The sequence below is a fragment of the Chiloscyllium plagiosum genome, unplaced genomic scaffold (genome assembly GCF_037043375.1).
Source record: "Chiloscyllium plagiosum isolate Xiang-an unplaced genomic scaffold, Cpla_swu_hap1 HiC_scaffold_10, whole genome shotgun sequence".
Classification (NCBI taxonomy): Eukaryota; Metazoa; Chordata; class Chondrichthyes; order Orectolobiformes; family Hemiscylliidae; genus Chiloscyllium; species Chiloscyllium plagiosum.
The window spans coordinates 92,089,873-92,102,153 of record NW_028270148.1 but is presented as its reverse complement, the minus strand read 5'-3'; the positions used below and the strand labels follow the sequence as shown (position 1 = coordinate 92,102,153).

Sequence of the window (12,281 nt, the reverse complement as noted above, 5' to 3'; positions counted from 1 at the left end):
CAGTCATTTGGGCTCTGCTGATGCCTCAGCTAAAAATGTAATCGTACAGACCTGTAAAGAAGAATGATTACTCTGTTTTCAGTATGCAAACAAATGGAATGTTTACATATGTATGGCATGTCCAGTTGTACAGATCATCAAAGTATTTTATGAATAAAGTATATTTTTGAAATTAAAAAAAAATGGACATTGCTGGCTGGCCAGCATTTACTGCCCATTCCTAGTTGTCCTCGAGAAGGTGGTGGCAAGCTGCCTTCTTGAACCACTGTAGTCAATGTGCTGTAGATAGACCCACAATGCGATTAGAGGGGGAATTCCAGGATTTGACCCAGTGGCAGTGAAAGAGCAGAGATGTATTTCCAAGTCAAAATGGTCAGTGGCATGGAGAGGAATTTGCAGGTGGTGGTGCTCCCATGTATCTGCTTGTCCCTGTCCTTGTCCTTGTAGGTGGAAGTAACTGTGGTCGAGGAAGATGCTGTCCGAGGCACCTTGCTAAATTTCTGCAGAGCATCTTGTAGATGGTACACGCTGCAGCTACTGAGAGTTGGTGATGGTGGCAGTGGATGCGGTGTCAATCAAGAGGGTTGCTTTGTTCCAGGTGGTGTCAAACTTCTCTTCCAACTTCTTTTGTCAGGCAAAAGATACAGAAGCTTAAACATATGTACCAACAGGTTCAAGAACAGCTTCCCTGCTACAATTAGAATGGCCCTCTCTAATTTCAAATCTAATACCGATCTACTTTTGTGCACCTTCTATGCAGTCATAACCTTTTATGCCTCGCTCTGTTTAAACACCCTAGGATTTGTATGTCCTTCTACGTTATGATCTACCTTTACTGCACACTAAAAACTTTTCACTGTGCTTAGGTGCATGTGACAACAATAAATCAAATCAAAATAGGTGCTATTCTGAGGTACAATCATGTTCTGAGAAATTAGAGCATAAAACATCACAAGAAGTGGAATGGGTAAATAAATCATTCCACTTTTTGTGGAGTGAAGTGTTCCAATGCAGAATCAGGAAGCTATTTGGCCCATTATGTCAACACCGGTTCTCAAAATGAGCATTATGACATGGTGTCATTCTCCTGCGTTTTCTCTACAACCTTGCACGTTATTTCTATTCAAATAATCACCTAATGCTGCCTTGATTAAACCTGCCTTCATCCGCACTTTCAGGCAGTGCATTACAGATCTTGACTACTGTGAGAACTTTTTCTCATATCGCATTTACTTCTTTTGTATCTGCTTATCTACTGCTTTTAATCAGTACCCTCTTATTCTCAATCCATTTAGAAGGAAGAACAGTTTCTCCCTATCTACTCTGTCCAGACTGCACGATTTTGAAAACTTCCAGCAAATCTCCTTCGAGCCTTCTCTTCTCCAAGGAAATCCAGTCTCAACTTCTCCCATCTAACTTCATCACTGAGGTTTCTCACCTCTGGAATCATTCTCATAAACCTCTTCTGCACCCTCTCCAATGCGTTCATATCCTTGCTGAAACATTGGACCCAGAACTGTATACAGGGGAACCTCAATTATCCGAATGAGATGGGCGGGCACTATTTTGTTCGGATAATCGATTATTCGGTTAATCGATAAATGCCTTTCCTCTGAGGCTCGGAGTTTTTAAAGTCTGTTCCCCGTTCAGGAGACTGCAGCAGGACACAGCGTGCAAGGCCCCGCCCCCAACACCATCAGACACTGCCCCCTGCCTCCAAACCCTTCCAACACCACCTCTCACCCGCCCCCTAACTCCATGCACACTCGCCCCCTCGCTGGGGCAGCCAGACTGTAGCTGAAAATGTGTTGCTGGAAAAGCGCAGCAGGTCAGGCAGCATCCAGGGAACAGGAGAATCGACGTTTCGGGCATAAGCCCTTCTTCAGGAAAGGGCTTATGTCCGAAACGTCGATTCTCCTGTTCCCTGGATGCTGCCTGACCTGCTGCGCTTTTCCAGCAACACATTTTCAGCTCTGATCTCCAGCATCTGCAGACCTCATTTTTTCCAGCCAGACCGTACACCAACAACAAGACTGCTGCTGCAGTTGCCTTTGTGGGGTAAGTCTCCAAATAGCACGCACACAGCCACAGCCACACAATTTTTTGCTGCAACTTTTGGACAGGTTCCACCTTTGCCCTGTACAGGACAATGTTGGAGAGATTATCTGGAGAAGGGGGTGTTTAGGTAACACCTCTGTGTAGAACTCCAGGGAAAGTGTGGGGAGAGAGAGAGGGACCGGTAGTCAGTCATTTGGAGACGGTGCCTGTTTAATCACTGTAAACAAAAGATGTGATCACTGTTGGAAACACGTCTTTGATATAATGTTTCCATTGGGACCTCGAGATCTTCTTCGGATAATCCCATTTTCGGATAATTCGTATTCAGATAATCAAGGTTCCTCTGCACATCACCTGAGGTCTGACTAGTGTTGACACAGTTTTGAAAGCTTTACTCAAACTATTCCTTTATGAATACATCTGAATCCAGTTCTAAATATAATTCTTGAACAGAATTCAAGAACAGAACTGTTTGGCTGAATCAACTTATATTACTGTTCCTGCACATGCAGCAATCCTAATCCTATGTGCCTAAATTCCTTGTGTGTTTATGCATTGGTTTTTCTGCAACTACCTACCCTAAAATGTTGACATAGTCTGATTCAATCATTTTTCAATCACCAATTCTAATAGTTTATTCCAGTGTTATAAACCACTATACAGTTATCCGTCTCTCCTTCCTAAAGTTTGCACATTCTCCCCGTGTCTGCGTGGGTTTCCTCCAGTTTCCTCCCACAGTCCAAAGATGTGCAGGTCAGGTGAATTGGCCATACTAAATTGCCCATAGTGCTAGATGCATTAGTCAGAGGGAAATGGGTCTGGGTGGGTTACTCTTCGGAGGGTCGGTGTGGACTGGTTGGGCCAAAAGGCCTGTTTCCACACTGTAGGGAACCTAATCTAATCTAATCCTTCCTAAATCTTTATAATTAATGTTAAAATGATGATTCCTTCAATTCTATTCTGTTCCTTTCCAATTTGAAGCAACACCATCAGATCATTCTATAAGACTAGAGTTGGAATACTGCGTACAGACTTGAATTCCAAATGATAGGAACAATATTGAGATTATTAGAGAGGATAAAGCACTGACACAATAAGATGTTGCCTTGTATCAGGAAATAGAAAAAGCAAGACTTTTAAATTGGGGTTCTACATTAAATGCTCTTGGCCAGGAACAACACAGTTTGTCACGAAGTAAAGCGCTCTCTATCCTGCTTTGTAAAGAGCCCTCCCTTACGTTAGATAGCTTACAATCAGTGTGCAATATTTTCAATTTCCATATCATTTATCACATGATCTATCACAGTGAAATTGTCAACTTAGGTTCACAATACATAGTTCGCATCATGGTTTTGAAGAATTGGAATTTAACAGTCCAAAATTATTGCAACATTCCTCCAAGTTTAAGACTTTAATCTCCTAATCAATAAAAACCTCTAATTTAACATACTTATTTCATATTTTATTTACAAAACAAGACAACATTCCCAACAAATCTGTGCTGTATCTTTTCTGTTTAATATCTACACCACTCCCTCTCACTCCTTCTTTAAGAGTCCCTTAAAACCTCTCTTTGTGACCAACCTTTGGTCATTTGCCTGAATATCTTAATTGGTTCAGTGTCCAATTCATAATACTCCTGTGAAGTGCATTCCAATGTTTTATCATGTTAAAAAAAAATTATTGATATTAAAATTCTCATCCCCGTCTATAAATCACTCCTGAAACATGTCTTATCTGATTCAACATCAGAAATTGTTGGAAAACTCAGCATATCTGGAAGTATCTATGGAAATAAAGCAGAGTTTATGTTTTGGGACCAGTGGCCCTTTTTTCAGATTCTGATTACTTCTTGAACACTATGTTGCAGAATTGCAAACCTCACTTTGCCAAAACATTTCATAAATGGCAGAGACTATCGATATTATTTTCCCTACTCAAGATAAGCAATTCTAAAAGCCAATTCTCTTCCCTTCTTCTGAGTTCAAAACCTCCTCCTTATTTTTGTCTCTCCACTTCCTACTCTCCTCTCAAAATCTTGTTTTGCGTCAAATTGTACCTGTGTAGCAATAAAAAGGATGGATACTCACGTAATCTTTAAGATGATAATGGATGTAACTTTAAAACAAATATTAGTGTTATGCAGATCTAATACTACCTGGAATGTGGATACTGGGGCAAGAATTGAAGTACTCTGTAAACAGCTGTGCATTTAGAGTAGCACTCATCAGGATAACACGTAGATCATGCCGAGACACTATCAGATCCTTCAGCACCAAGAGCAAAAAGTCACTAAAACACAAAAACATGCGTTTAAATCAGATTAAAACACTGGATAAAGATGCACACACAAATTAAACATAAGTTGGCCTTGATAAAAGAGCATAAAAATGCAACAAATAATTAATTGGCAGAATTGCCAATGCTCTTTGTAATCATGGAACGTTTTCTTACCCAGTTAGCCCAACGTTATAAGCTAGTGTTTAAAAAAAAAACAAAAACTTGATATTTCAATCACTTTATTATCACTTAATTAGACATAGACCACAGATAACAGGACATAGCAAAGAATTAAGGACATTTAATGGATCAGTCTGTAAGAATATCTTTCTATGTCCCTCTTTCTCATAACGTCTATTTAATATGATATACCTAATAGCCTATTTAGTAACACACATAAGAAATAAGAAAAAAAATCATATTATTCTGTGCTATTTCCAATAAAGCACTTAACTACAAAATATAGAAACAGGTATATTAATAGTTACCACAATATAGAGTGTGACTGAATAGGCTGGAGCTTTTTTCCACGGATTTCAGAGACAGGGTGACCTTATAGAGGTTTATGAAGTCATGAGGGGCAAGGATAGGGTCAATAGCCAAGATCTTTTTCTTAGGGTAGGGATTCCAATATCAGAGGGCATAGATTTAAAATTAGAGGGGAAAGATTTCAGAGACCTGAGGGGTAACCTTTTCACGCAGACAGTGGTATGTGTATTGAATGAGCTGCCAGAGGAAGTGGTGGAAGCTGTTACAATTACAACATTTAAAAGGCACCTGGATGGGTATATGAATAGGAAGAGTTTAGAGGGATATGGACCAAATACTGGCAAATAGAGTCAGATCGGGATGACTGATCAGCGCGGACGAGTTGGAATGAAGGGTCTGATTCCGTGCTGTATGATTCTATGGCACTATGGTCAAATGTAGCCTTAATGTCAAAGGCTATCTCTCCTCCTTCACCTTTGGAATTCAACTATTTTGTCCATTTTTGAGAAGATTTGTAGTTCAGGTTGATGATAAGTTGCTTGCTGAGCTTGAACGTTTGTTTTCAGACGTTTCATCACACTAGGTAACATCAGTGAGAGTCTCTGATGAAGCACTGGTGTTATGTCCCACCTCTCTATTTATGGTTTCTTAAGGTGGGTGATGTCATTTCCAGTTCTTTTTTTTCTCCCAAGGGAAGGTAGAGAGGGTCTAAATCAGTGTGTTTATTGATGGGGTTCTGGTTAGAATGCCATGCCTCTAAGAATTGTCATACGTGTCTTTGTTTCGTCTGTCCTAGGATGTGTGTGTTGTCCCAGTCAAAGTGGGGTCCTTCTTTGTCTGTACGTATATAAACTAGTGGCAGTGGGTCGTGTCTTTTGGTGGCCAGTTGGTGTTCATGTATGCTGGTGGCGGGTTTCCTGCTAGTTTGTCTGATGTAGTGCTTCGTTAAAAAAAAAAACAGTTCTTGTATGGTATCTGGTATATGACATTAATTTTGCTGGTGGCGTCTATTGGATCCTTTAGGTTCAATAGTCGCTGTTTAAGTGTGTTGGTAGCTTTGTGGGCTACCATGATGCCAAGGGGTCTGAGTAGACTGGAAGTCATTTCTGATATGTCTTTGATGTAAGGTAATGTGGCTATAGTTTTTGGTTGTGTTCTGTCTGCTTGTTTGGGTTTGTTTGAGGAATCTGTGGATTGTATTTGTTGGATACTTGATTTTCTTGAAAACGTTGTATAGATATTTTTATTCTGCTTTTTTTAGTTCTTGGATGCTGCAGTGTGATGTAGCTCGTTGAAATAATGCCTTGATGCAGCTCCGTTGTGGGTATTGGGATGATTGCTTCTGAACTAAACTATGTGTTCCATGTCTGTTGTTTTTCTGTAGACACTGGTTTGAAGCTCTCCGTTAACTGTACGGTCAACTGTCACATCTAGCATTGGGAGTCTGTTGTCATTTTCCTCCTCTTTTGTGAATTTTATGCCTGTCAGAATATTGTTGATGGTGTTGTTGGTTTCCTCTAATTTGTTCCGTTTCGTGATGACAAAGGTGTCATCTACGTAGCGGACCCAAAGTTTGGGTTGGATAAATGGGAGGGCAGCTTGTTCAATTCTCTGCATTACTGCATCCGCTCTGAGCCCTGATATTGGTGATCCCATTGGTGTTCCATTGACTTGTTTGTAGGTTTTGTTATTGAATGAGAAGTGGGTGGTAAGGCACAGGTCCACTAGCTGGAGCATGTTGTCTTTGCTGATGAAGTTGGGGCTGTCTGGTGTTTGTGGTCCTCATTTTTCTAATAGTGATGCCAGTGTTTCTTTGGCCAGGTCAATATTAATTGATGTGAAAAGGGCTGCAAGGTCAAAGGAGACCATTATTTCATCCTCAACTATCTTGGTTGCTTTGTCTATGTTTGAACCAGGGCTGTAATGAGATCAGGAGCTAAGTGACTCTGGCAGAACCCAAACTGGGCATCACTGAGTAGATGATGCTTTCTAGCATGGTTGATAATACCTTCCATCACTTTACTGATCAGAGTGGACCGATGGGGCAGTAATTGGCCGGGTTGGGTTTGCCCTGATTTTTGTATACAGAACATACCTGGACAACTTTCCACATTGTTGGGAGATACCAGTGTTATACTGGTGTAGCTTGCCGAGTGGAGTGGCATGTTCTGAAGGACAAATTGTCAATACCATTTCTGAAATGTTGTCAGGACTCATGGTCTTTGCAGTTTCCAGTACCTGCGACTGCTTCTTGATAATCACATGGAATAAACTAAATTCGCCAAAGACTGGTATCTTTGATGCAAAGCACTATTAGAGGCAGAGATGGATCATCATCACATCCGGCTGAAGATTCTTGAGAATGATTCAACCATATCTTTTGCACTAATGTGTTGGGCTCTTCCATCATCGAAGATGGGAATATTTGTGGAGCCTCCTCCAGTGAGTTGTTTAATTGCCCACCACCATTCATGACTGGATGTGGCAGGACTGCAGATCCATTGATTGTAGGATTATTTAGCTCTATCACTTGCCGTTCATGCAGTTTGGCATGCAAGTCACCCTGTTTGGTAGCTTCATCAGGTTGACACCTCATATTCAGGTATGCCCTCCTGCACTTTCCACTGAATTAGGGTTGATTCCCTGGCTTAATGGTAATGGTTGAATTGGAGATATGCCGGACCATGAGGTTACAGGTTGTGCTGGAGTATAATTCTGCTGTTGATGGCCCACAGCACCTCATGAATGCTAAGTCCTGAGTTGCTAGACCTGTTCAAAGTCTGTTCCATTTAGCACAGTGATAGCACCACACAACATGATAGAAGGTATTTTCAGTGTGTAGCTAGAAATTAATCTCTAAAAGGACTGTACAGTGGTCATCTGACTGATACTGTCATGGATAGATGTATCTGCAAACAGCAGATTGGTAAGGGTAAGGGTGAGGCCAAGTATGTTTTTCCCTCGTGTTGGTTCCCTCACTGCCTGCTGCAGATCCAGTCTAGCAGCTATGATGGAAAGGGCCCAGCCAGCTTGATCAGTAATGTTGCTGCTGAGCCACTCTTGGCAGTGGGCAATGAGATCCTGACCCTAGAGCACATTTTGGCCCTTGCCACCTTCAGTGCTTTCTCCAAGTGTCATTCAACGTGGAGGAGTATTGATTCATCAGCCAAGGGAGGACAGTATGTGGTAATTAACATGAAATTTCCTTGCCCATGTTTAACCTGAAGCCATGAGACTTCAGGGGGTCCAGACTCAAAGTTGCATACCTCCCATCTGTATACCACAGTGCCACCATCTCTGCTGGGTCTGTATCCTGGTGGGAGGACATATCGAAGTATAGTAATGGTGATATCTGGAACACAGTCATACTCACAGAATCAGACCCTACAGACAATGTCAGGCTATTGCTTGACTAGTCTGAGACAGCTGTCCCAATTCTGGCACCAGCCCCCAGATGTTGGTAAGAGGGATTTTGCAGGATCAACAGGGCTGTTTCTGCCATTGTCGTTTCCAGTGCCTGGGTTGATGTCAACTGGTCTTTTCATTTCATTTATTTGGTGAGACTGTGTAGTGATTGATATAACTGAGTGGCTTGCTAGCCCATTTCAGAGGGCAGTTGAGAGCTAACTACATTGCCGGTGGTCCCAAGTCACATGTAGGTCAGACTAGGTAAGGATGGTAGATTTCCTTCCCTGAAGGACATTAGTGAGGTTGACAGATTTTTCAGGAGAAAGTGAGGAACTGCAGATGCTAGGGATCAGAGCCTAAAAATGTGTTGCTAGAAAAGCACAGCAGGAAGGGCTTATGCCCGAAACGTCGATTCTCCTTCTCCTTTGATGGTGCCTGACCTGCTGCGCTTTTCCAGCAACACATTTTTTAAGGACAGATTTTTAAGGACAGATCTAGAATATATAATCTGAGAGCTGGGTACAACTAGAGACGACACGGTTTATCTCTAGAACCAAATAAAATTGACAGAAACAAAGTTATTTGAAGTTGGAAGAAGAAGTTGTTGTTCATTAATGATTTGATGTTGGACAAGTAAGTGGAGTACTAATAGAAAGGTGAAGCTCGGACTCATTATTATACATTTGCTATGCTGTTGTTTGAGATCCACAAGGTGCCTCCCTTTTAAATGACTGGCTATGAGGCCAGGAAAAGGTAGCATCATTGGCAATGCATTGGGACAGGTAGAAATTGAAGCAGTTGAGGTTAGTGTTATGGAAGTAAATAGAGAAGAGGTCCTAAAGGAACATTGAATGGTCTAATACAGGATGACCAAAAAACAACTAGGTAGGGTAGGAGGGAGATGTGCAGGTATCAAGCTTTTAAAAGCTCTTGATCAATAGAAGATGCCATGAAAACTGAGCACCACCTCACCTGTTGGATCTAATAGGGTTCAGCCTAATTTCCAAACACGTTGTCATATCCACAACTCTCATGAACAAGATTAAGTAAAATACCATAAGTGAAAGCATGAGCTTTTTTATTATCTCCACAAGGTGGAGATAAAGAGCTATATCATAAACTAACTTGTTTTTGATCAAGATGGTTTCATCTAGCCCTAAGATTAAAAAATAGTAAATCATTTGGTCTCTTTACTCATTGATTCCCAACTTCATTCATTGGAACTAATTGTATAAAAAGTGTTCTTAGTTGATCTAAACATCTTGTTACTCAGTTTGGCATTAATTCCTTAGGAAAAGGGGAGAAATACCGTGAAGCATGTGCTCCTGCTTCCTTCTGGAACCCAAAATTCTAATTCAGATCAGGAGTCTGCCATTCTCTGGGGAAACACACTCGAGAACACAGAGCAACTCAGGTTCTCTGTATTACACAAGTCACTACTGAAAGATACCCATAAGACGACAGGAAAAAGGAGTCAACCATTTGGCTACTCCAGCCTGCTGACATTTATTAGAATCATGGCTGATCCGACATTCGTCACATTCACTTTCCTGAGTTTTCCCCATGATCCCACTAGAATCTATCTTTGCTTTAAATATACACAAGGATTCTATCCCCACAGCTCTTTGTGGCAAGGAGTTCCAAAGACACTCAACCCTCCGAGATAAGAAACTCCTCATCTCAGTCTTAAATCAGCATCCTTTAATTTGAGACTATGCCTTCTAGTAGTAGACTTTCTCATGAGGAAACACTCTCAGCATTTACTATCAACCCCACATGATTCAATAAGATTACCTCTCATTCTTCTCAACTCTAGTGAGTAGAGACCCAACCGGTTTAGCCTTGTGCACAAAATAATTCCTCCAGACAGGGATCATCCTAGTGATCCTCCTCTGAACCGCCAGTAATAGAATAATAACTTTCCTTAATTAAAGGGATCAAAACTGCTCTCAGTACTCCACATGGTCTCACTAGCATCTTGTACAATTGCAGTAAGACTTCCCTAAACTTATATTCCAAACCCCTTGAAATAAGGACCAACATTCCATTAGCCTTCCTGATTATTGCTGCACCTGCGTGATAGCATTCTGTGATTCATGCACAAGTACCACCAAGTCCTTTGTGTTGCAGTTTTCTCCTGCTTTTTTCTCCATTTAAATAAAACTATCCTTCTGTTTTCCCTTTCGTAATGAACAACTTCCCATTTTCCCACATTATTCTCCATTTGAGAACTTTTTGCCCATTTACTTAACCCATAAATCTCTCTAAACTGTTTGGATCCATCTCACAACTTTACTTTCCACCTATTTTTGTGTCGTCTGCAAATTTGGCGACAGTTCATCACTTCCTTTCTTAGAGTCATTAATATATACTGTAAACACTTGCAGTTCCAGCACTGATCCCTACTACTCCAGAATCTAAAGAATTTTGGAAAAATGCAAACAATGCATCTACTAGCTCAGCAGCTACTTCCAATAGGATAATTGGATGCAAATTATCAGGGCCAGGGACTTCTGTCTTCAGCCCTATTAGTTTGTCTAAATAATACTTCTCTATTGATGGTGATGGTACTTCATTCCTCCCCTGTAATCTTTAGTATTCAAATAAGCTCCCACTGTATTAACTCATGCAAAATATTTGTTTAACTCCTCTGCCATTTCCTTTATCCCCCAAAAATGTTCTCGCCAGATTCATTTTTTATGTTCATTTCTCTTTTCCTTTTTATATTCCTCACTGGTTTGCCCTCGCAGTTTATTTTTTCTCTTTAATATCTTCTTAATCCTTCTTTGCTGGATTCTCAATTTACCCCAGTCGTTGAGGCTATCACTGACTTTTGCCTTCTTCCTTTTTCTTTCAACTTTATATTCTTTTGTACTTCTCAGAATCTTTTCTCCTTACTAGGATGTATATTTTTGATAAGAATCATTAATTACCTCCTTAAATAATCAGTCACTGCTTGCTTACTGACTTTCTTGCTAATGTATCTGCCCAGTCCACTTTAGCTAACTCTGTCCTCAGCTCACTGTCATTCCCTTTATTTAAGGTGTTTCTGATTCAAGTGACTCACACTCAAACTGAATATCAAATTTGATCATGTTATGATCACTACTTCCTGGGGGCCTTTTACTGACGTCATTTATTAAACTTGTCTCATTACCAGCTCCAGTGAGGGCTGCTTTTTTTTGTTGGCTCCATGACATATTGTTCTTGGACACCCTTGTATTTACTAACAGAAAAATTCCATACCGAGCTAATTTAAAGGTTTGAGATTCAGCTCAAAGAGATTTACTGTAGTTAAGATTTCCAGATAATCGTAGTAATTGATTTCAAATTAGTTATAGACTTTGACATATAACTTAAAAAAAGACGCAATAAGCACTAAGGAGATTCTACTAAAAGTCCTATGGACAACTCAGTGTTAGACACTAAGGAAGGGCCCCACACTATTAGCAGGGAGGATTAAATAACAGGTGCAGAAATCAGCAGGACTGGAATGCATTGTGAAAACCCCAAGGATAACGATAAGGGCGTAAATATCATGAGGTCATGAAAGAGAGGGTAGTCCATAAGGGTGTCCATCATGGACAATGCAGTCACATGATTAATTTGATTGGACATGTATGTAATTAATTAATAATATGATTGGCATGTAATTGCTAAAGGCAGGCTGAAAACAAATGTCTAAGAATGTATGTCTTGGTTTATTGAAGAAGTTTCTGACCCCCAGAGGTTTCTCCCCACTGGTGTAATTTCAATAAACTCTTGGTTGCTGGAAGTGGAATCCATGTGTTGAGTCATTTATTTAGTCATTCCGCCCCAACACTATTCAATCCACTCTCAGTTTCCATCTATTGCAATTATTCTTGCCTCTCCTTATTCTATAATGATCAGCTAGGCTAAGACACTTCCGAGAAGTCCTTTCTTTGTTCTTTCTAAATTCCAAATATGTTCTGCCTCCTTACAATCGCTTTAAATCAAGACTCAGTGGCCTACTATTTAAACTTCATGAGTTCAAAACTATGACTCCTTACTTTCTTTCACTTTTT

At 40.5% G+C, this 12,281-nt stretch overlaps 1 protein-coding gene across 4 annotated transcripts in view; it reads right to left on the bottom strand.

The window, feature by feature from the left end:
• Positions 1-12,281, bottom strand: part of dhx57 (DEAH (Asp-Glu-Ala-Asp/His) box polypeptide 57) — a 122,503-nt gene that overhangs the window by 62,404 nt on the left and 47,818 nt on the right. For all 4 annotated transcript variants that reach the window (XM_043696379.2, XM_043696377.2, XM_087991551.1 and 1 more), the window contains exon 10: positions 4,217-4,350. In XM_043696379.2, the coding sequence (XP_043552314.2) occupies positions 4,217-4,350 (134 nt within the window). The remainder of the gene's footprint in view (positions 1-4,216; positions 4,351-12,281) is intronic.